Here is a 23,399-nt window from a genome sequence, read left to right as displayed (position 1 = left end):
CTACATAAACTTTTTGGCTGTGCTGTGTTCTATGAAAACATTCTGATGCAGTTTACTCCAAACAATTCTAAAACCGTTAAAAGCATTTCTAAAAACTAAAACTTCCAACATAAAAATTCCAGACCATTCATCATAGTTTAAAACACTAGACACCAAATTAAAGGCAAACATTTCAGCTGACCCCAGTATTTTCTTTTCTAACACTTTGCATACAGTGGAGAATGATTAGAACTTCCGTCAGACATTTATAGCTGTCTGTTTCCCCCTTGGGGAGTTTTCTCTTTACCTAATATTCCTGTAACACATAACAAGAAACACAGACTGCAAAATAAAACCTCATAAGGATTCTTAGCTTTCCAATTTCCACTAAGAAGTGTTTTAATTGCTGCTTCTGTCCCCTTCGGAGATGTTTCCAATCATTTCCTGTCCCCCTGACCCCATCACAATGACAGAAAATGATAAGAAATTTGCCCAGCGAGGACACAGGGCAAAGTAAATCTTTCCCCACTCCATCCAGTACAAAAGAAAAATGTTTGGCTAGACTTCGGTTTTAAAACCTCTGGTAAGCAAAATAAATGATTGAAATGATTATTCTGTGGCAAAATCCAGTTGGTTTTTCACCACATGCACCATGTTCAACCACTCTGGATGCGTTATAATTCAAAATTTAATCAGATATCACATTTTACTTCTTGACAGTTTTTTTTTAACGTTTTGTCAGTTAGCAGCATGATGAACTGAAAGTGTCATATACATACACTGACACAGTGCTACATCTTCTAAAATGGGACCATTGTAATTAGCTAATTTCCATTGGCAAGTCTAAATGCATAGATTTCATTCACACACATGTAGTTCTCTCAGTATGAAGAATCATGTTAATTAAAGGTGTCAGCAGAAACTTTTTTACCCAAGTTTTTATTTTACGCATATTAGTTCTTCAATATATAAGCTTTTGCAAGCATTGTTTACATTTGCTAAATCTGTTATACTTAATCTGTCATTCTCGGCCACCTGAGGCTGCCACACAAAACAACCTATGTATTTAGAGCGCTACTACTGTTGGTATAAAGTAAATGAAGAAACTCACATTTGGGAAGTCCTTGGGGATTCTCCGGGGGTGAAGTGATGGCCTCTGTCAAGCTCGGGTGAAGGCTAAGCTTGAAAAAGAGGCTTGCGCCTCGAAACGCGTAGCAATCTACCCCTCGCACACCACTGGAAACTTTCTCACACCCCCCCTGTGACACTCAGAGAGGAGAGCACACTCTCTATGCCATCACGGCTTGGTCTCCTACACCCGCTGACTAAGACGACCGCTGACCGCACGTGTCACACAGTACCCCCCTACAGAGCACTCCTGGCCGCTACGGCTCAGCCTGGCCAGCTGAGCCCCGCCGCGAGATAGCTGCTCCTTCTCCTTAAATGTATCCTTGCAGCCGTCCATACCATTGCATTTCATCGTGCCTCACTTCCCTAAGGACTCCATCCCTTCACCCCCGGAGAATCCCCAAGGACTTCCCAAATGTGAGTTTCTTCATTTACCTTATACCAACAGTAGTAGCGCTCTAAATACATAGGTTGTTACGGCTTGGTCTCCTACACCCGCTGACTAAGACGACCGCTGACCGCACGTGTCACACAGTACCCCCCTACAGAGCACTCCTGGCCGCTACGGCTCAGCCTGGCCAGCTGAGCCCCGCCGCGAGATAGCTGCTCCTTCTCCTTAAATGTATCCTTGCAGCCGTCCATACCATTGCATTTCATCGTGCCTCACTTCCCTAAGGACTCCATCCCTTCACCCCCGGAGAATCCCCAAGGACTTCCCAAATGTGAGTTTCTTCATTTACCTTATACCAACAGTAGTAGCGCTCTAAATACATAGGTTGTTTTGTTCTTGTTACCACAGGGTACCTCTCCCTGTTCACAAAAAGCTTGCACACTGTATCCCAGCCTGAGTGACCCTTTCCAGCCACCGTGGACTCCCAGATAGTGCGCTTTCTCCTTTTGTCTTTGTTTTTTGAGGCTGCCACACAGACATTACATCTTTATTTGATGCAACCAAAAACTGTTGGCTTAGAAGACTAACTTGATGTCTATGAGCACCTTAAAGTATTCCTGTGACAATAACCAGTTTTAAAAACCAACACATGCAGTAAAAAGCTAACATTTCTCTTGGTATAAGTATGACATTGACCAGGCATGAGCAAAGTTACCTGGCCCTGTAATGCATAATAAGGTTAAAGGAATCTGGAAATTGCTGATCAAGGCAAACCGGTAAATGTGGTAATTTTAGTGGTGCATGAGTGTGCAGTCTGTCTGTGTGCTTTGTTTGTTTATGTCATACTTACCAACTGTCCTGGATTTTCCAGGACATTCCTGCTTTTTTTAAACTATGTTCCCATGATGGCTGTGTCCCAGGATCACAGCACAAGGTTCCCTGTGCACAGATACACCTTCAGGAGGACTCGGAGCACAAAAGTTGCAGCTCGCCAAGAGTTAAATCCCTCCGCTGATGCTATAGGAAGAAGAGTGTGGATCCACTATTGGGTGGAAATTTTGATAGGCAAGGAGTGTACAGGGATGCTGCTGTGCAGCTTCCCTGAATCTCACCATAATATGCATTCCAGTGCAAGTGCAGGAGGGCAGCCTGAGGAGTCAGTGTGGATTCTAAGCACCAGGATATGGAAGGAGGAGAGCCCAACTCTGCAATGAACACCTGACGGGTTATCACCATCGTTGACTGTACACAGGAACTTCTATCAAGAGTGTCATAGCACCTAGCAGTGACAGTGAGTTCTAGCAGTCTCATGTAATGTGTCTCCAGTTTATGACGGTCTCTTGAAGCATGTCCCCAGTCTCCAAAAACTCCTATAACATGTTCGCAGTCTCTGTAGCATTACAGTCAGTGAATATTATGTGCCATTTTTTGCTTACATCAGGGGCCACACTTCAGGCCCCCTATAGCAAGTAAGTTAATTACAGCTGGAATATACTGACAATATAGTCCTGATTGCAGCACTCAATGTTTTGTTGTACTTTACACAATCCTGACATCTGCACCCTATGTGCTATGTCTGCAAGAGCTGTTGGGTCGCCACACTTTATATAGAGTGTAGAAACCAAAAGTTGTAGCTATTTAAAAACAATTGCATAAATAATTTTACTATAGAACAATAACCTTCTTGGCTGTGTTTGTCCTTATGACAAAATGCCATGTATATACAGTATTTTAAAATTAAATTGTACAAAAGGTTAAACTATGCATTTGTTTTTATTTTAATGCTGGCAACTATGTATGTGTGCAAATTTGCTGTGTGCTATTACTGAGGCTTGCCAATAGTACTACACTTACTCCAAAGTCTGGGTTTTCCAGTAAGGGCACAGGGTGAAAATAAACAGTGAGAAAGGCAGACACGTAGAAGGAGAATGTAACACTGCTCTGTGCAAAACTGAGAAGAGCAGAGAGATAGATGTGGTGCATGACCCATTGAGCCATGCAACCAAACTGATTTTGTAGAGGAAAAATTCCAGTACTGCTAACAGGAAAGAGAGGGTGATTTTCTGCAAGGAAGAGCTAGGACAGGGCGAGTGAGGGAAAATGTGAGTATATTCACCAAGACTGTAAAGCTGAATTGGTGCATTCAGTTGGTGGTCTTTTTTTTTTCTTTTCATACCACAAATACAGGAAGAAAAGCACTGTATATATGTGTGGGGGAGCAGGATATGGAGGGAAAGCCAATAGCTATGTTGGGTATAGGACCTCACTAAACTGGAAGCAGAATCTCCGATGTGAACATGGTACAAAAAACTTTAATACCATAATACATACATACGTACGGACAGACACACACACAAATCAAGTTTGAAAGCGGACGACTTGAAAATAAAACAAAATACAGCTAAGATTGACCAAAAGCTGTTCTAGTTTTTAATTAAGTTAAAAGTATGCACAGTCTATTTTATAGAGATATAAGCTTACTTTTTCTACTGCTAAATTATTCCCACATGTATCCAAGTGACTGGTTGTACAGCTGCCCATCTTCACACCCCAACATGAGCATTGTGTTCCTGCTTAGTACAGCCTGCACATTGGAATCTTGTTCATATGTAACCTGCCATATGCCTGCCCTTCTGTGCAACTCTACTACATTCACTGCTACAAGTTTATCAACTACAATGCCAGAGCTTAATCATAGTCACAGACTGATGTCCTCATATTGCTGGAAATGTGTTGCTATTGATTTAATTACATTTTTCCCCATAAGAAGACAAAGAAAACATGGGGTAGTGACATGTGACTGAAGGATAGTGTGGTTGATGGAAAAGAGAAAAGGTTTGATTGCTCCCATTAGTTTCAGCAATGAAAGACACATGGTTTTCCCTATATCAGTACTGCAATTTTTTGTCCACACACATCTGATCATAGAAAATATTTGCATTTGTATGTGAGCTTTGGTATTGTTGGGTCATCTGTGCAGAAAACTGAATTATTCAGCATGTCCCTTAACAACTAAATGAAAGGAATCATTTGTTCAAAAGAGTGAGAAAAAAACATTAAGAGGCAAGAGCACTCTTATAAAACAAAACCTTTTAATATAATCCATCTTTGTCTTGGATGGTATTTAAATGTATGTCCCATTTGTTAATAATGTCACTCCTGCAGTTCTTTGGGAGTTTGTGTTAAGCTTGCCTCCCACTCAATGGTTTATGCTGATTCTGAAACTTAAATACCACATGAAGTCAGATTTAACACCTGAACTCACAAATCTAGCAAGTTATTGGGTGAAATTCAGAATAAAAGCCGGCCAATTAAATATAACTCAAAGTTAGAGACGAGCTGGGTGTTTTTTTCATTTCAATCATTAAGAAACTTATTTTAAGCACAAACACATGTTGAATAATTTTAATAAAAAATCTTACAACAAAGACAATTTCAAAGGCTCTCAGTTCTGTGGTTGAATGTCCCCCTCTGGTGGTAATATGCTGCTTAGCTCCTGTATTAGTCTCCTTTGAAGCCATTTCCTGCACAGTGAATATATCAGCTCCATTAATTTTAAAAGCTATAATTTTAGTCAATGCTGGATATACTGGCTATTGCTGCATATTCCTGTCAATGATAAATTAACAAAATACACTTGAATGTCAAGACTGTATTAGGGTGTAAATAAACAAAGCCTCATTTTAATGCACTAATGTTTTACCGTTCATGTGTTTTTGTATGTCCCAAGTTGCAATTTGCGGTCTACAACAATAATTAAAACAGCACAAAATTGAATTAACAGAAACAGGACAAAAGGCGGAGGTGTTGATTTCACAGAAACTACAGCGTTCAGCTTTAATGGGGAGGCAAAACTGTAGTGCGTTAACGAAGCCATGCTTTAAAAAATTCACTTCCTTAAGACTAAATGCCCCTTTAACTATCACAGCATGGATTAAGTCTAAAGAAAGGGCAGGCATTGCTTTATTTTAGTTAAATGTCATGAGAAAGCACCTGCTTTCTGTAGTGATAAAAAACTGACATCCTGCTGCAGCATTTAGCAGTCATTATAATGAAAAATAATGTGCTGAAAACTGCCAGAGAAATCAAAGCCTCTTATGCCTCTGCACGGTGGCTGCTGTGGGAATATGGTACTATAACACAAAATGCCTACAACAAGAGCAGAAAGTGTGAATATAGATTTCTACAGCACTGTGCAACAGAAGAAATATTCTGGGAGCTATAGAGCAGTGAATGTCAAAAGAAAACATTTTAGGCCACTTCAAAACCGTTCTATTGTAGTCTACATTTTGCCCTGAAGATCATCCCAGGTGGGTAAGAAACATAAGGCTGTTTAGTCTTTAATAAAGGTTAAAAGTTTGTTGTTTTTTTGCTAACATCTTCTCAGTGAGCCATATAAAAGTAGGATAAGTATGGATTTTAACAACAGAAGCAACACTTTGTAATGAGACATTATGTTTGATGTGATGCTTGTAAAGCTATGTAACAGTGATATATTGTGGTGTTTTCTATGCAGAATAATGTCTGATTTACAGAGTCATCATTGCCTGTATTTTCCCTGCAGAACAAAGATACCCATAGAGGTTTGCTGGTGGACATGATTTCAGAATTTAGATTGCCCATTTGTTCTCACAAGATGCACACACTTACACACATGGCTGTATCCTATAGGTATAACAGTCAACCACAATGACATATCTCTGCACCAAGATAATGGTCTATCAGCTGTAAATATTCATCAGAGCCTCTATAGAGGATTTTCCTTCAACGTCACTGCAAAGATTGCCTGTCACAGTTGTATGCTCACACAGATTGCCAAACTAGTCACTTCAGATATAAGATAAAAGGCACGCCTAAAAGGTATTCATCACTTAGAAATTTGCTCACGTCTCCTGGTAACACTGAATTAAGCATGAATTATCATTACACTACCGTATATACAATACATTTTTCATTATTATTAACATGTATGTTAATAATGAAAAATGCAACTTTTCCTGGCTAAATGAGGTTGCAGATTCCCCACCACCACTATCACCCATTTCCCTAGTTCTTTTATGCTTGCAAGGCCTTTTTTGGATATCTTACGAAAATTTCCTCAGCTAATGTAAAAGGCTTAACTGCATGTTCTTTATGTTTGGCCAATGGCATATACAGAGAATATAACATTGTTATCTGAGGGATCTTGCTTTTCTCTCTCTCTCAATAGGAAACACTCAAGCATCCCCCTCCCGCTCAGTTACAGTATAAACCCACCTCCCTATAGCTCTTCTCCTCCATCCATGCACTGGAACCAAGCCCCTTAAGCTGGTCACAGACCTTACAACCATCGCAAGACTTTTCTCTTGCGATGGATGCAAGGTAATTTAAAAAAAACGTACGATCTGCCCATCTTAGACAGGCAGATCGTACTTGCGATAATCGCAAGCCCACCACGCTGAGGGGCGGGCTTCCGATGACCGCAATGCTGAACGGGCAGTGTGCGCTTGCGCACACTGGCCCGTGCGGCACACCCGCCGACAATCGTACGATTCTCCTAAGATAAATGTCAAAACGGCTGCACGTCTTCCACACACCTTGCGATAATCGTACGATTGCGGAATTTCCCGCGATTATCGCAAGGTGTGTGGGCACCTTTACTCTTCATTCTTCTCTAGCTGACTTGCTGTCATTCCACCTGCCCACCCCAGATAAAACTGAAGCACAGGACTACAACTTGTTACAAACCAAAAACTATTCAATGTTGTACTTCATAAATAAGCCTGTGACCGTTAAAACTAGATGAGTGATCTTTCAACTACGAAGCCTGAATCTCTCAGGTGGTAACCATTGAGGTGTTGGGGGGGGGTTAGATACGATTTAATACTGAATTCTTGTCAGCCTGGGAGATATACACAGTGAAATGATCAGGTACATTTAAACAATAGCAACATTAAATATCTGAACCCAAAAAGGAAAATGTAATCTATTGCAGTTTGCCAGCCCTTAGATGTGCTGGCCAAATTAGGTTTCTTATTTTTATTTAGCAGTCCCGTACCTAAACTTTGTCCCTTCGTGGTTATACTCATTTCTCTACTGTATCTATGACAGGAGTCATGGTTCTCACTCAGACTGGATATCAAACATGACTGCCTTTTTGCCTCCATGACATGGTGGATTAATGGAGCCAGTAATTTACAAAACAAAAGATAAGGATGTTCGTGCTTATTTTTAGCTCACAGAAAGTGACAAGGACATTGCATATCTTCCAAGTTTGACAAGTATTTTCTGTTCTTGCTGAAAAATTTCTTAGCCTGAAAAATGAAAACGAATGCAGCTGCTGCATCTAAGGACTGGTCAGCTGCAATACATTTACATGTTTGGTTTTGTGTTTAGCTTTTAAAATCTTCAAGTCTTACTGAAAAGTACCTTTAAATAATTGTTAATTAAAGTGAACCTGCAGGGCACAGAATGAATGCAAAGTAAGGAAGCAGTTTGATTGTAGGTGCCATATTTTCTATAGTTGCAGTAAAGGTCATTAAAGCACCACCGTAGAAGATCCCTAAATTTCCCAAGAAAATCGTGAATAGACACCCCACTCCCCCACCCGGCAATGTCACACGTCAGCTCTAACTATGGGGATGAGTGTAATTCATTCACCCCATACTTCTCATTTAAGCCTCATTCAGGCATCAAACACTGCCTTGTAGGGTGTGGTTATTTTTCCAAAAAGCCAGAAGTTTACATCTTTTTAGGGAGCTCTAGCTCAAATGACTATAACGTGTCACCATTAAGAGGTAAGATGTTGTTAACAAGTTTTCAGCACAACAGAGGTAAATATTAAAGTGTATGTATAGCAAAATCTTTTTTGTAGTTGCAGACAGAGCAGTGAAGGGTTAAAATTCCAATCACTTTATTTGGTGCTGCCTGTATTCTGTGAGAAAGATAAATCTCTAAAGAGAAATTTGGATTTTCCATTACATTCTGTAGCCATAGGACAAATGGTTAAAAGAACTCTGGGAATTTTTTATTAACCCTTGCAGTGGGGCTACTCCCACACTACAAGAGTTAAAAGCTTGTTTTCATTCAGGTGAGAAAACAATAATAAGCTACCCTCAACTGATCCTCACAGTCGGCTGGCTGACTGTTCCATGTAGCCTCTCCCCCCTCTGCTCCATCAGTCCATGGATCGTGACTCATCACATCCAATACACAGTGCATTGGACATGTTTGCCGAGGGAGAAGGCAGGCTCGAGGGAGCAATCTAACAACCAGCCGGTTGTTATGAGTTTAAATGAGTATAACTTTGTTATTTGCGCACCTAGACGAAAACGAGCACTTAATTATTGCACTGTGGTGGTAGCACCAGTGCAAGGGTTAAACATTTTTTCCCCAGAGTTCTTTACGGTAAATCACCCTACCAAGGTCCAAAAAGAAATAAAAATTAATAGAGGATTTAAACTCCTTCCACTACCCATCCAAAACAAAGAAAAGAGGGTATAGATGCACAAAGTTCACTTAAGAGAAGCCCAAAACACCTTGGGTCTAGTACAATCAACTGAGAGTAATACCATATAATATAGTTTGCAATATGCCCTCCCTATAAATCATAAAAAAAATGTGGGTGTAATAAATAATATAGCTCTTTTAATGACCTCACCAGCACTACTGAATGTCACACTGACCTCAGCATCCCTATTCTGTTAATACGCCATGTTTGGAAAAGCCCTGACAATTTTTGCTAAAACCAAAATGGATTGCTGGCACTTGTACAAGACGCAACCAAGGGATATAAGCTCTCTGGTGTTGAAAAGACATTTTAAACACGTTCCTGTAACACATGAAATGTTTCAATAGATTTCCGAAAGGTGTGCGACATATGGCAAGAAGCACAGAGCTATGGTGCTAAGCAGCAGTGTTAGAGCGTTACTTTATGAAGTGTGAACTTGACGTGAATTCTAGGTGCTTAGCAGCTGTGAAGCCTGTAATACACCAAGGTTGTATACAGTGATAAACACTACACTCATTCTATCCCAGCAATATGAAACACAAGAAGAATTGCAGCACTAACATAACTCAATTTAACCCCGCAGAAATATATTGCATCCTTCTGCCAACTACCCCCACTCCTCAGAAACATGGGCTGAATCGATATTATGAGAAGGCTGCCAATCAGTTTACTAGAAGCCACAATATATAATTGCATGCACTGTAAAATGAGAGGGTGAAAATGAGTTTACCCACCAAAACATGTATCTAGACCATATAGAAAAAAATATACACAAAGCAGCAGCTCTTAAAAATGTATTTTTTTGGGACAAAACATGTTGGGCCAACTTCTAAGCACTGGTCTCAAAATACAAATCACAAGTGAAAGTTAAGAGGTATTCAAATGAGAGGGGGAAAAAATGTGGGAGGTGCCGCTTTATATTGCCAGTGAAACATTTACTTAACTTTTTACAATTATAACAATTTGATATGGCTGCAAATAATTTGAAGATGAATTTAACTTGGCTGCAAGGGTCAAAAACTGTAATTGGGCCCATCCTCTACTTTTATTGAACACACAACTTATTTTTACTGAAAAAGCAAATATACATTTTTCTGAATGGATAAGCATATTGCTGCACTTTATGTATTATCACATACTATATCATATATCAGGGAACATAAAACTTAGTTTGACCACGATAGATAGATAGATAGATAGATAGATAGATAGATAGATAGATAGATAGATAGATAGGATAGATACCCTGTTTCCCTGAAAATAAGACCTACCCCGAAAGACCTAACACTATTTTTCAAGATTCCTGTAATATAAGACCTACCCCGGTAAATAAGACCTAGTTTGGTGGTAGCATGTGAGAGGGAACTTGAAGAGCAGGAGAGATGGTATCAGCCTCCAGGGACACACTGTATTAAGGGGATGACAGGGGACTCCCTCAGGCCAGCACAGTGACAGGGAGCACTCCAGTACCATACTTCACCAACTGCTGTCCCCCTGAAGGCACTGCTTAATGTAATGGTACCGTACTGTAATGTGTACCAGTAAATGGTACTGTACTTTACCGCGCTGTCCACTGTCTGATGTCCCCACTGCTGCACCGCTGTCCCTGATGGCAAAGGAAGCCGGCGCTGTAGAAAGCAAGGCTGCGGTGGCGGAAGGAGCAGAGCCGCATTAGCCGATACTTACTCTATAGTGCCAGTTACTGTGACAGGCGGAGTGACACCACATAACTTTGGATTGTTGTACATTTTGTTGCACATTAAAAAAAAAAAAAAATAAGACATCCCCTAAAAAATAAGACCTAGTGTGTTTTTTGGGGGCAAAAAAAATATAAGACAGTGTCTTATTTTTGGGGAAACACGGTAGATAGATAGATATACATTTTTTTTGTTTGTTACACCTCCCTGGTACTCAGTACAGTTGCTGACTATAAGGCCCCAGGAGGGCACAATACTACATCTAAGAGTAAAATGAGGCCAGCTCAATCATTTCATTACAAACTAAAAACTGTGCCTGTTTCGAGAACAGCTCATTCAGAATGGTGTGTTTATTTAAAATCGATTTAAACCTCAACGGAATAACCTTTAGTTTTCTAAAGCCCAGTGTGTCATACAATTGCCCAGTTTTGTTTTTAGGAAATACTGTTTTCACCTTTTAGTTTTTGGATTTTATTACTGCTGATATTCTCCAGCCTATTAGCGACCCCTTTCCTGTCTACATTGCATGGTCATTGGCAAGGTCATTGGCAAGGTCATTGGCTTACAGTGTCTACTGGAAGTACATGCGACAGGGTGACAATGCGGTAAAGCAGTTGGAAGACAGGGAAAAGAATGTTGCCACTCCAAACAGTAATTACTACAACAAATGTAAAAATATTGAAAATGACTTAAATTGCATGCTAAAAATGATGAGGTACATTAGCGTAAACAATGTTGTAAGGCTTTGGAAATTCATGTGTGTGGCAGGGTTACAATATAAATTTATGACAGTGCCAAAGTCAACAGATGTGTACTAAAGGTGTCAAATGCACATTGCGACCATGCAAGAAGTTTGCACATACACACATTTAACATGTCCATCTGATTGTCCTCATCTCCTGTATGCTGCTGAGCACATTGTGCATGTGATCCAACCAAGCCACTATAATTCCCTAAATTCTAGTACCATGCAGACATAAAACAAGGAAATGTTTCATATGTGAACAGGACAATGAAAGAATGCCAGTGCTTTGTTAGGAGCACAACTTGAAATCCACCATGAAGGCTAGGTTTCTAACAACTCCTACCTCAACCTTAATAGGCGGTATTGGAAAGCATTTGTGTGCTCTTTCCATGTTCTCTATGCTTTGATTTCTGGTAGCCATGTTCTCTGAATGTGTGTGCTGTGTCTGTTTATGTTTTCGCTCTGTGCCTGCTCTGACTATGTGTGCCCACTCCATTTGTTGTATAAGTAGGGGTGGCCCACAACCTTCATTCCCTGGGCATGCGATCACTCCAGAATCTATGTACTCCATGGAAGGCACAGATGACAAAGGGAGAAAGAAACAGGACAGAGGTGGAGGAGAGAAGTGTTGCATAAAGGGATTAAGCCTGGGTTCACACCTAGGCGTATTGAATATGCGCGTTTGTCGTGCGTTTCGCGGTAAAAAACACGCGACAAACACCCGTTTCCGAGGGCTACTTGACTCTATCCCAATGGAAACGCGAGACCAAAACGCCCCAAAGAAGTACATGTACTTCTTTGGGCGTAGGCCGTTTTGTATCGCGTTCAAACGGGCGGAAATACGGCAAGGTGTGAACCAGACCCATTGAATACAATGGGATTTAGATGTTTGAGCGTTTCGTCGAGCGTTGAACGCGCTACAAAACGTTCAGGTGTGAACCAGGCCTAATCCTCAATGTTTGCAGGAAGCCTCCAGTACTGATTTCAGACTGCAGCAAGAGGTGGCCTTCTGCAAAACACACAGGGAGCTGGAGTATGCTCACCAAGGATGTAAAAACAGAAGCAATAAAATTCCAGGAAATGTTCCTCTCTTTTATATCATATTGAATAGGATACTGCATGAAGTTTACTTGTGTTTTATACTGGTAATTCGCCAATCTAAAAACGTAGAAATCCTTACCCTTCTATACAATTAAAATAACATTTGTTCATTAAATTACATCATGAAGTTCAAACTTGGCCCTGGAAAAAATGTACTTTACCACTACTCATATTTAGCTTCAAAATAAAGTTTAGATAAAGAGCATCTTAGTCCAACAACAAGGAGCCTGCATTACCTTTCTTTTTTCAGGCTTCCCCTCCCCCTTTTTTCACCTGGCAATCCTGTGAAGAAAGCAGGGTGGCTACGTTCACTCCTACACTGTATCCGTGGAGCAAGCCATAGTTGTTAACCAGGCTGGACTTCAAACATGTCTACCTTTAATAATTTCCATTACATGTTAGTTCATGGCATTAGTTTACATAAGACAGAAAGATTGTTTTATACTTTCAGGTCAGGTCAAAGGAATGGATATTGACACTACATTTCTGGCAAGATCAACCGGTATTTTCTGTACCGTTAACCTGAAAAAAAGAAAACAAAATGCAGCTACCACTCCCACAAACCCATCTCACCAAAGCTATGTCAAACAATGGTGACAATGGTGTATCTAACCCAGCTAGACTATCCATTTATTCCTATACAGAACCAGACTAGCATGACATTTTATGTAGGGCTGGTACTGATTAAAATTTTCGTGTTCAATTAATCAAAAAAAATTTAAATCGATTAATTTCGATTAATTAGAACACACATACAGATCCAACTACATTGGCCTATATACATACAGCACAGCAATGAAGTAATAAAATGAACTAGGATCACACTAATCCAGCACGTTATTAATCTCACGTGCCCCACTCAATATGGCAGCCGCTTGAGTGGGGCACGTGAGATTAATATCGTGCTGGATTAGTGTGATCCTAGTACATTTTATTACTTCATTGCTGTACTGTATGTGTATAGGCCAGCCAATGCTGAACCAGGATCTATTAACTGTGCTGACAAGTATGAAGTGCAGACAACCAGAAATGCCAGGCACATACCTGCAGCAGATTTCAGTATCTTCTTCACATGATTGTTAGGTTGTATAATTGGCCAAAGCTTCAGTGCTTCCTCTTAAGGATAAAGTTGCCAGCCCCTCCATCCTTGCACATTCCCATCGGCCAGTGAGGCAATCACAGTGATGGGTGCATTAAAATATTTGGGGGCAAGAAATCAATAGCTCCATCAGCTAACGAAGGGAAGGGGGAAGGAGTCCAGTGACGTCGATGTCCGTGACGTCACCGGACTCCTTCCCCCTTCCCTTCTTTAGCCGACGGAGCCACTTGGGGGAGGGTGGAGGATTCCGGTGACGTCGATGTCCTTGACGTCACCGGATCTCCGACGAAACTCCCGGAAGCCGGCGGAGAGGTGAGTACCGATCAAAAGAATTTGAATCGATCAAAAAAATGAACGATTAATCGAGGCATTAATCGTTAATTTTAAAACAGAAGATTGTTACAGGTTGCTGTGGACAACACATACTTTTCTCACTAAAGCATCAATAATCAGGTTCCAATGGGATGTGAAATGACAGGTTGATAAGAACATACAGTGAAAAGACGGACAAAGACAACTGTCACACCTATGAATTAATGTTAGAAAGAACAAACATGCTATGGCTGGGTGTGACAAGAAGCGGCACTTTTCAGGAAGTGAGGCACATATGTCATTTCTCATACTGTCAAACAATCTTTTTAAACCCTATGAGGACACTTTATTTAAACCTCATAGGGAAGATCTATAAAACTGAAAAGACTGAAGCTGGGTAATGATAGGACTTAGCAATTCACAACTCTGCTAGTTAGTTTACCAAAAAATAAAACGTATACATCTATGCATGAATAAATATTTACTTCAGCAAAGGAAAATATTCAAATGACAGTTCGGTTTTCAGAAAACAATTTTTTCCCCAAAAAATATCCTGCAGTTTATCTCTTCTTTCTTCGATAGATGACAAATGTAATTGTTACTTATCCTGTAGAAAACTGAGATAATCTCAGAATCACTAACAACTAAACAGTGTATAGTTAATAATTTGGGGGAAAAAAGAATTTAGACATACATTTCAGTTGAAAGTTTGTAATGATTAATAACACCCTGAGTTGGAGTTCAAAAAAGCGTTACTGGAAGCACAAAACTAAAAAGAAAAAACAGCCTTACCTGGAGGAGGGAGATCAAGTTTTCCTCTTTTCAGTTCTCCCATTGAAAGCTGCAGTTGTTCAATGGCATAGTCATCCTCATAACCAAAATTCTTGGCTAGGTTCTCCTGCAGGAACTCAATTAGGTCTTCCATAGTCAGCTTCATTAAGTATTCTAAACAAAAACACAATGTGGTTAACACACTATACTTTTAATAACAAAAATGCAGGTAAAGAGCAAATGAGAAAAGTATTTCATCATAGCTCCAATAGCTATAAAAGCATAATTATGTGTTTTGGGTTATTACCATTTAATTATTTATGAATAATTAAACCAGAAATAACAATAAGGTGAAAAAACACCATGCTAAATTAAAAAACTTCATTAAATACGTATGACTGTGTAAAGCATATAAATGTTAGTGTCTAGAGAATACATTGCGAATGCATCCGAGTGGTGACGGTGAAGTCGTTTAGTAAAATACTTTGTCACACAGCAGACCTGAAATGAAAGTCATAATAAACCCAATGACAGGGAGAGCTTACAGACCCATTAATATACCATAAAAAATAAAGGCTGTGTAAAGTACGAGCTGAGCAGTTTAATCTTAGTACTGCACAAGTATGGGGTAATAAAATTAAATACATATAATATCAGACAAAAATGCATCCATATCGCTCTTATTATTTTAAGCACTTTGGGGCTCGAGGGCCTCTTCTCCTGTCTGCTCTCTGCAGCTTTCACTTGTGTTCAGTGAACAGAAAGTAACAACATAATGTCTCAGTAGTTTGTGTCGGCATCAAGTTGAACGTGATTAAATCATTGTGTTTACTGGAATATTGTAATCATGTTCTGTCAGAATATATGAAGCAGTAGCCACTGTGCTACCGGGGAAGGCTTAAGCTGTGGTTTGTGCAACATTTCCAGCATTTGATGTGTAGGACTGTGTGCTTTACCATAGAATAAGTCACTATTTATCAATTATCACCATACTTTTAAAATCAACTAGCAAAACAAACTGTTAACCATACACGGCTAGAAAGATCAACACGTTAATGAAAATAAATGCATCTAGTGTTACCAGTGGTATTTTAAAAACAACTAGTATTACTCTCTTAGATTGTAACCCCTCATGGGCAGAGCCCTCTTTACCATCTTGCTTTGAATTGTATTGTAATTGTAATGTCTACCTTATATTGTAAAGCGCTGCGCAAACTGTTAGCGCTATATAATGTATAATAATAATAATTGTTTTATAGCTACAAAGCATACAGTGCATTGACCCCTTCACTTTCTTCATTTTGTTATATTGCAGCCTTATACTACAGTTGTTTAAATTCTTTTTTTTCTCTCTCATTAATCTACACTCTACACCATAATGACATGTAAAAAATAATTTTAGAAATGACTGAATTTATTAAAAAGAAAAAACTGAAATGTCACATGTACTTAAGTATTCAGTCCCTTTACTCAGTACTTTGTTGAAGCACCTTTGGCAGCAATTAGAGCCTCGAGTCTTTTTGGGTATGACGCGACAAGCTTTGCACGCCTGGATTGGGGGATTTTCTGCCATTCTTTTTTTGCGAATCCTCTCAAGCTCAGTCAGGTTGGATGGGGACAGCTGATGGACAGCCAGGTCTGTCCAGAGATGTTCAATAGGGTTCAAGTCAGGGCTCTGGCTGGGCCACTCTAGGACATTCACCGAGTTGTCCCTAAGCCACGTCTGTGTTGTCTTGGCTGTGTGCTTAGGATCGTTGTCGTGTTGGAAGGCCTTCTGGAGAGAGGTGTGTGCCTTTCCAAATCATGTCCAATCTATTTAATTTACCACAGGTAGACTCCAATCAAGGTGTAGAAACATCTCAGCAATGATCAAGAGAAATGGGAGGCACCTGAGCTAAATGTCAAGTATTGTTGCAAAGGGTCTGAATATAAGTACATGTGATATTTCAGTTTCTCCTTTTTAATAAATTCACAGACATTTCTAAAATTCTGTTTTTATTTTGTCATTATGGAGTACTGAATGTAGATGAGGGGAAAAAAGAATTTAAACAACTGTAGTATCAGGCTGCAACAAAACAAAGTTGAAAAAAGTGAAGGGGGCTGAATACCTTCTGAATGCAGGGTAAATGTTAAAAACACACACATACATGTATATATCAAAAAATTAAAAAGTATGCATGAACATTTGGGATATTATTCGTTGCTTGCTATTCATGCGACACCGGGACAAGAAATGGAGACAGCTAAATGAATCAGGAAAAAAAGTTTTGTTTTTTTCTTTTATAGCAATACAAGCCTTAAAAAGGGGAACTAAGAGGCGAGTGAAAATCACTCAGCCTCATAGTTCTAGCCGACCTGTGACAATGAAACTGTCACAGGTCGGCTCAACACATAGCGTCGCTCACTCACTTCTCGATCTATCCCTGCAGAGAGCCTTGACTGTCACTCACGGCTCCCTGCAGGGATTCCCCCTCCCCTGTCTGATTCTCCAGCGCTGACTGGTGGAACTGGCGGGGGAGGGGGCGGGCACAGATGGCTCTGCCTCTAGATAGGCAGAGCCAGCTGTCAATCCCACAACTGGGTGGATCTTGACAGTAATGTCGGGATCCGTCCCAGCTGCATCGTCTCAGTATACCGTGAGCTGTAGCTCGTGGTATACTGAGCTTAGGGTGACGCGAGGACGCTAGTTTGTGTCCTCCCATTACCCTTAGAACTATGGGGAGAAGCCCTGACCCCATAGTTCTCCTTTAAGTTACAATGTAACTGAATCGCTACATTGTTTTTAATAACTATGTAGAACGCTACTACAGTAACCTCTGAAGCAGGGGCTACTATCTGCACCTACTGTACAGGGATCTCAAGGCTCCAGACCTCCACTGAAAAACTAACAGCAAGTCTTGGTGGGATGATGCACGAAATGGGAGTGGTATGAGAGACTGGGTATACCCTCAAGTTCAGCTGGGTGTATCCAAATTGTTCTTGGCCCAGGAGTGGTTACAGTAAACCTGCCACAAACCTGGGCAATACAAATAGCGTATTTGGTGAAAAAAATAAAAATAAATCCTAAACAAAAGGTTACTTTGAGTGAGGCCCACTCGTGAAAAAGGTTACTAGAGCCAAAGATATGGGCTGCCTAAGTTATCGAAAATCATAACTTTGCCTGTAAAAGTCTAGCTGAGTCTTACCCTCTTCTGTTCAAAGACTGTTTGATTAAAGTACTGCATCCAGATCTACTGACCATTTTAGCATTTCATTCTTTGCCTAAGCATTTTTAAATCATATTCTTAGTCTGAACTGCCAGGTTTGTAGCAGGCTTACGCAGCGATGAGTTCAACATGAACCACTACCCATTTCTTCACCCTCTTTTCCAATTGCTTCCTCCACTGTATACAGAGATTTAATCTCCAAACACCCAGGAACAGGAAGAGTGCTAGACACTGAATTTATTTTACATTCATTTCATTGTGTTTATAGAGGATTTTACAGACATGCAACACCTTAGACAGCGAAGAGACATCCATGCGAAGGGAGACAAAAAGACACTGACAAAAAGATACAGTAAAAAATAGAACAGGGTAATGGCTGCCTTGGCAACCAGCATATTGACAGAAAAACACTCTGTATGATTTACAAGCGAGAAAATCATGAGCATATAATTTCTTTGGGGTTTAGAGGTAATATAGCCAGTGCATTCTTGTTTGAAGGTCATCTGAGCATCGTAGAGTTCGTATGGGAGATGGCTGGATGCTCCGACAACCATGTGCAGACCAGGTTGGGAGAGAAAGGCGTTCAGCTGTGAAATGGTAAAGTGATGATAGAGGAAGAGAAAAAACGACCAGAGGAAAGGGCATGGGAGACTGGTGCATCCAGCATAATAACCCATTTGTTTTGTTCAGAACGAAAGTAAGAGAGCAGTCTAGGTTCATGTGCTGGTTGTTGTCAACCCAGGCAGACCATGTCTAGAATCAGTATAATTTAGAATGGCCATAAGTTTCCGGTGCATCATGGTCCCCATTATACTCTTCTTTACATCCATGAAGTTAACAGTTGGCTGCCTCCAAACTTTAGCAACTGTTTGCAGAGTAGACAGAAAGATCTAAAAAAAAAAAAAATCACCAGTATCCTTTTGTGCTTGCTAAGGTCAGAGATTAGTCTGTTTATCAAAGCTTCCCAAGTACTATAAGCTACGTTTAGGCTTAAAGGAGAACTATGAGGTGAGTGCTTTTCATTCATCCTCATAGTTCTAGCCGACCTGTGACAATGAGACTGTCACAGGTCGGCTCAGTAGATCGGGAAGTGAGCGAACACATACCGGCGTTCGCTCACTTCTCGATCCTGTCACGGCAGAGAGCCGTGACAGGAGAGGGACTGGATTCCCCCCTCCCCGCTCCGATCCTCCAGCGCTGACTGGCGGAACTAACGGGGGAGGGGGCGGGTACAGCTGGCTCTGCCTCTAGATAGGCAGAGCCAGCTGTCACTCACGCAGCTGGGCGGATCCAGACATAATTGTTGGGATCCGTTTAGGCTGCGGCGTCTCAGTAAACGGCGGGCTGTAGCTGGCGGTATACTGAGCTTAGGGTGACGGGAGGATGCTAGTTTGTGCCCTCCTGTTACCCTTAGGAGAACTATGGGGAAAAGCCCTAACCCCATAGTTCTCCTTTAAGACGGGTCTGATTAAATTTTATACCTGTATCCATGGTCTTTGTACCTTAGAGCACTGCTACTATATATAGGAAAGTGCCGAGATCCCATCATCCCCAAAAGCACCACACTAGGGGGAAAATCTGTCTATCCAACCAGGGGTCATTTCCCAGTGGAAAAGTATTTTGTGTACAATTTCTTGGACTAAAATATTAGCTGAGCATTTCACTACGGCTGTTCAAATTTTCTCCCACTCAGGTATGTCCCAGGACTCACCCAGGTCACTTAACCATCTAAGTATATTTGGAAAACGTAATTACTTTCCAAGGCTGACAGCTCTGTATAACTAAAGCACAATGGCAATATTTAACATTTCAGACTGAACCGATCCTATTATACTTAAAAGTAAAACCTTGATTTAACCTGTGAGAAAACAATGCCTTAATTTCAGGTTAACTCGTCTACTCTTTTTGGGGTAAATAATTTAGGATTTTTTTAAAAAGGCAGATAGAAAACTGTTAATGCATAGGGCAGTGACTGCATAGAGTTTCTGTATTATGAATATGCTAGATATGAATACCCTCCTCAGCTGGTGTGGTGTGAATGCTGTTTTATTGATCAAATAAAGGTGATATGGCTGTTAAATTTTGCATGGATGAAAGTACATCCATAACACTCAATAAAAAGTGTAAAATGCTGGAAGCTCAGCTTAAGCATGTAATAAAATGAGAATAAAAAAACCTTGCATATTTCATCAAACACAAGAGTATCTTTGAGATAATTATGGGTAATTTAGCGTGAGCTATTTTAACCATTTATAAAGACTCTGAATAATGCAGGTAGTTTTTAGCCGCGATTTAATCCACAGAGAACAACTGAACTGTTCAAAGTGAATAGAAAATACCTATTTTTAGGAAAAAGCAAAAACTAATTTGATCAAAATGGATACAGGGCTGTACTTGTATATAGGTTTGGTTCGCCAGAGATCCATGCTAGGCTATTCTCACAGCTGTGCTACGAAATAGATTATATATGCTGTGCAATACACATATTCATTAGTACAATCCAAAACCCATTCACAGATTAGGAATTTACAATGTGCAGCAAAAAAGAAAAACCTCCTTTATTCACTTTACTGCACTGTATCTATTTGGGCAACCATGGCTGTCACATAGGTTGTACATTTCTGCCTTTGTTTATCTCAATTACATGCTGAATTGATGGCAATAGTCCTTTACACAATAAGGGTTAGGTGCTATTTTTAAGCCAACATGAAGTGAAAAGGACATTTTTTCTTGACCATTTCTTGAAAGATCAATCAGTATTTTTTGCACTTGCTGATAATATCCTTGGGTCCCATTTTCACAAGGCTTTAGGCTGAGGCTTGGGATTTCTAGCGTAATGTTTCAACAGATGCAGCCAAACATGTTTACTGTAAAGACTCTAAGTTTAACAAATCAAAACAAAAAAAAACCCTCCTAAAATCTAGAAACGAGCTCCAAAAAGTTAAGCCTTAGCAACAATGCAGCTTTGAACAGACAATAGCATTATTTGGAACAAGTAGTTGCAAAAACTTTACAAATATATGCCCTCTGACAGCATCCCTTATAAAATATGCCTCAGTATCCAACCGCACCTCACAAAATGCACCACATCCTAAGTACACAGTATGCAATCTGACGGTATGCTTCCTTCACCCTCACGCCATGTTTCTTTTTTGCTCTAGATGGGGCCATGTATTATGTTACAACCTAAACATTGGTGTAACATGAAACATAATATTAAAAGTAAAGGCAGCAGTTAAAGCAGGATGGGAGTGGATATGTTCAAGGCAGGACAACCTGGTGATAGGGACAAAGATTTGTTGAGGCATGTGTTACATTTATATAAAAATATAACATTATTTGGGGAGAAACCCTACTCATTTCAAAAGTCAGTTTCACAGCAAAAATGTTTTTTGTTTTTTTTAAAAGGACATATGATAGTTTAGGTTTTATTTTTATTCATTATTGACCAGATTGCTGCAGTCAAATTTTACACTGACATGTCCCCAGCAGTCTTTTAATTCTTGTAGTAAAAAATCCTGCACGCTTTCTGTAATAAATTTCAGCCAATTCTCCATTTAAAATGCCCTGGTGAAGGCCAACTTAACGCTGCTGCCTCAACTGTGGTCTTTTAATTCTGAATGAGAGCTTGATAGAAATTGGCCACCGGCAGGACAGTTTTGCACGACCAGAACACTGGCAGCCTCTGCAAACTACTGGCCAATTTCTATTTGCCAGTCAAAGCGAACCTAAAATGTTTAATGAAAATGCATATGTCACCGCTAAAGCTATCTTAAAAACAAAAACAAAATTGTTTTCAAGCTGAAACTAGTCAGATTGGGGTGCTGCTGCTGTATGTAAAAGGAAAAAATAAATAAATTCCACAGCCAAATATGTGCTGCCAGTGTACACCGTCATTGAGACTGTCTGCAAAATTCAAACTGTTCTGTAAACACTAAATACGGCTTTAAGGCATACCCCAAGTCTGTTATTTAACCCCTTAAGGACCAAGGCCTTTTTTTTGCACCCATTTTATAATCCACATTTTAGGCCTTAAAATTACTTAAACCCCCCCAAACAGCAGAAAAGAAAACACCGGGAGCCACAAAACCCTTTTGACATCTAAAATGAAGATAACACTGCATATATTATTTTTTACCTTTATGCTATGTTTAGCATGTATATAGGTATATGTGGGCTTAGTAATGCACTGGACTCAGGGCTTACCCGAGACCTCGCAGAGCCCATCTGAGAGTGACCCTGCAGAGCACACCATAGACCCCGCACAGCCCATCTGAGACTCGTTATGGTGGGCTCTGCAGGGCCTCAGGTGGGCTGGTCGCCAGGGTCCCTTCTCCTGTAACTCCTCCCAACTCCTCTTACCTGCTGCTGGGGCCTGGCCTCCTCCACCCCCTCCCCTTGTCACCTCTGCCATGCCGCCCCTGGTACAGCTGATACTCATGTAAGAGGCCCCCCAGGCTGCCCAGACTCCTCCCATGGGTACCGGCCCTACCCCCCTGATGGCGGTGTTCTATCAAAGTTTGTGACTACGTTACAATGTGTGACTGGTGACGTGGTCACACATTTCAATGTAATCACGCCCAGTTTTTTGGCGGTGGAATGTGTGACCACCAATAGCTCAAGCATTTCAACGCTTTGTCAGCTGTTCCAGGGCAGATTGGCATTGCAAATCGTATGTGCAGGAGAACTGATCTGTCCTGGAAGAGCTGTTCGGTCCTGAAATGCCACTTCTATCCGACTTTGTGAGTGCGATCTCACATTCCACCCCACTCACAAAGTCCGAGAGAAGTGACATTTAGGACCGAACAGCTGGTCCAGGGCAGATCAGTTCTGCACATACCATCTGCGATGCCGATCTCCCCTGGACAGGGAGCCGCAGCAGGGGGATGAAAGAGCCACATGCGGCTCCGGAGCCGCAGGTTGCTGACCCCTGGCCTAGACCCTTTAGAATACAAGGACGGCAGTTGCAAATTTGTATGTTGCACGACACAAGCTCAATTGATCAAACCCAAACATTTAGTGAAAAATGCAGTCAAGTAAAATTTAGCGCCCTAAAACACTATATAAAACCATTTTTTGTAGAAAATAAAAGATGAGATTACAATGAGTAAATAGATACCCAATATGCCCAGGTTAAAAATTGTGTGCATCTGTGAAACTGCGACAGTATTCAGTACCCCAAAAAGTCCATACATGACGCTTTAGAAGCCCCTACAGGTAATCAGTTTAGAGATACGCATAAATATTTGCCCTAGAATTATTGCTCTCACTCCGGCGTGCGTGGTGATACCCAACATGTACAGCGCGATGATCATTTTCATACGTAGACTCACCCGACGCGCGTTTACATGACGACACGTGTGCTCGCTGGGGCGGGGGACTTTAAAAATCTCTTTTTTTTTTAGATTATTTTTAGATTTAAATTTAACATTTTTAAAACTTTTTTTTTTTTTAAACTTTAATTGCTATCCCATAGGGGGG

The 23,399-nt window shown here is 40.5% G+C and overlaps 1 protein-coding gene across 1 annotated transcript in view; it reads right to left on the bottom strand.

Moving 5' to 3' along the window:
- USP6NL (USP6 N-terminal like) overlaps positions 1-23,399 on the bottom strand; it is a 73,883-nt gene that overhangs the window by 1,484 nt on the left and 49,000 nt on the right. The window contains exon 12 of the mRNA XM_018553719.1: positions 14,734-14,886. Within this exon, the coding sequence (XP_018409221.1) occupies positions 14,734-14,886 (153 nt within the window). The remainder of the gene's footprint in view (positions 1-14,733; positions 14,887-23,399) is intronic.

The sequence above is a fragment of the Nanorana parkeri genome, unplaced genomic scaffold, assembly GCF_000935625.1.
Source record: "Nanorana parkeri isolate BGI_ZX_2015 unplaced genomic scaffold, ASM93562v1 scaffold128, whole genome shotgun sequence".
NCBI lineage: Eukaryota > Metazoa > Chordata > Amphibia > Anura > Dicroglossidae > Nanorana > Nanorana parkeri.
The sequence above is the reverse complement of the archived record's forward strand: the minus strand, read 5'-3'. Positions and strand labels throughout refer to the sequence as shown.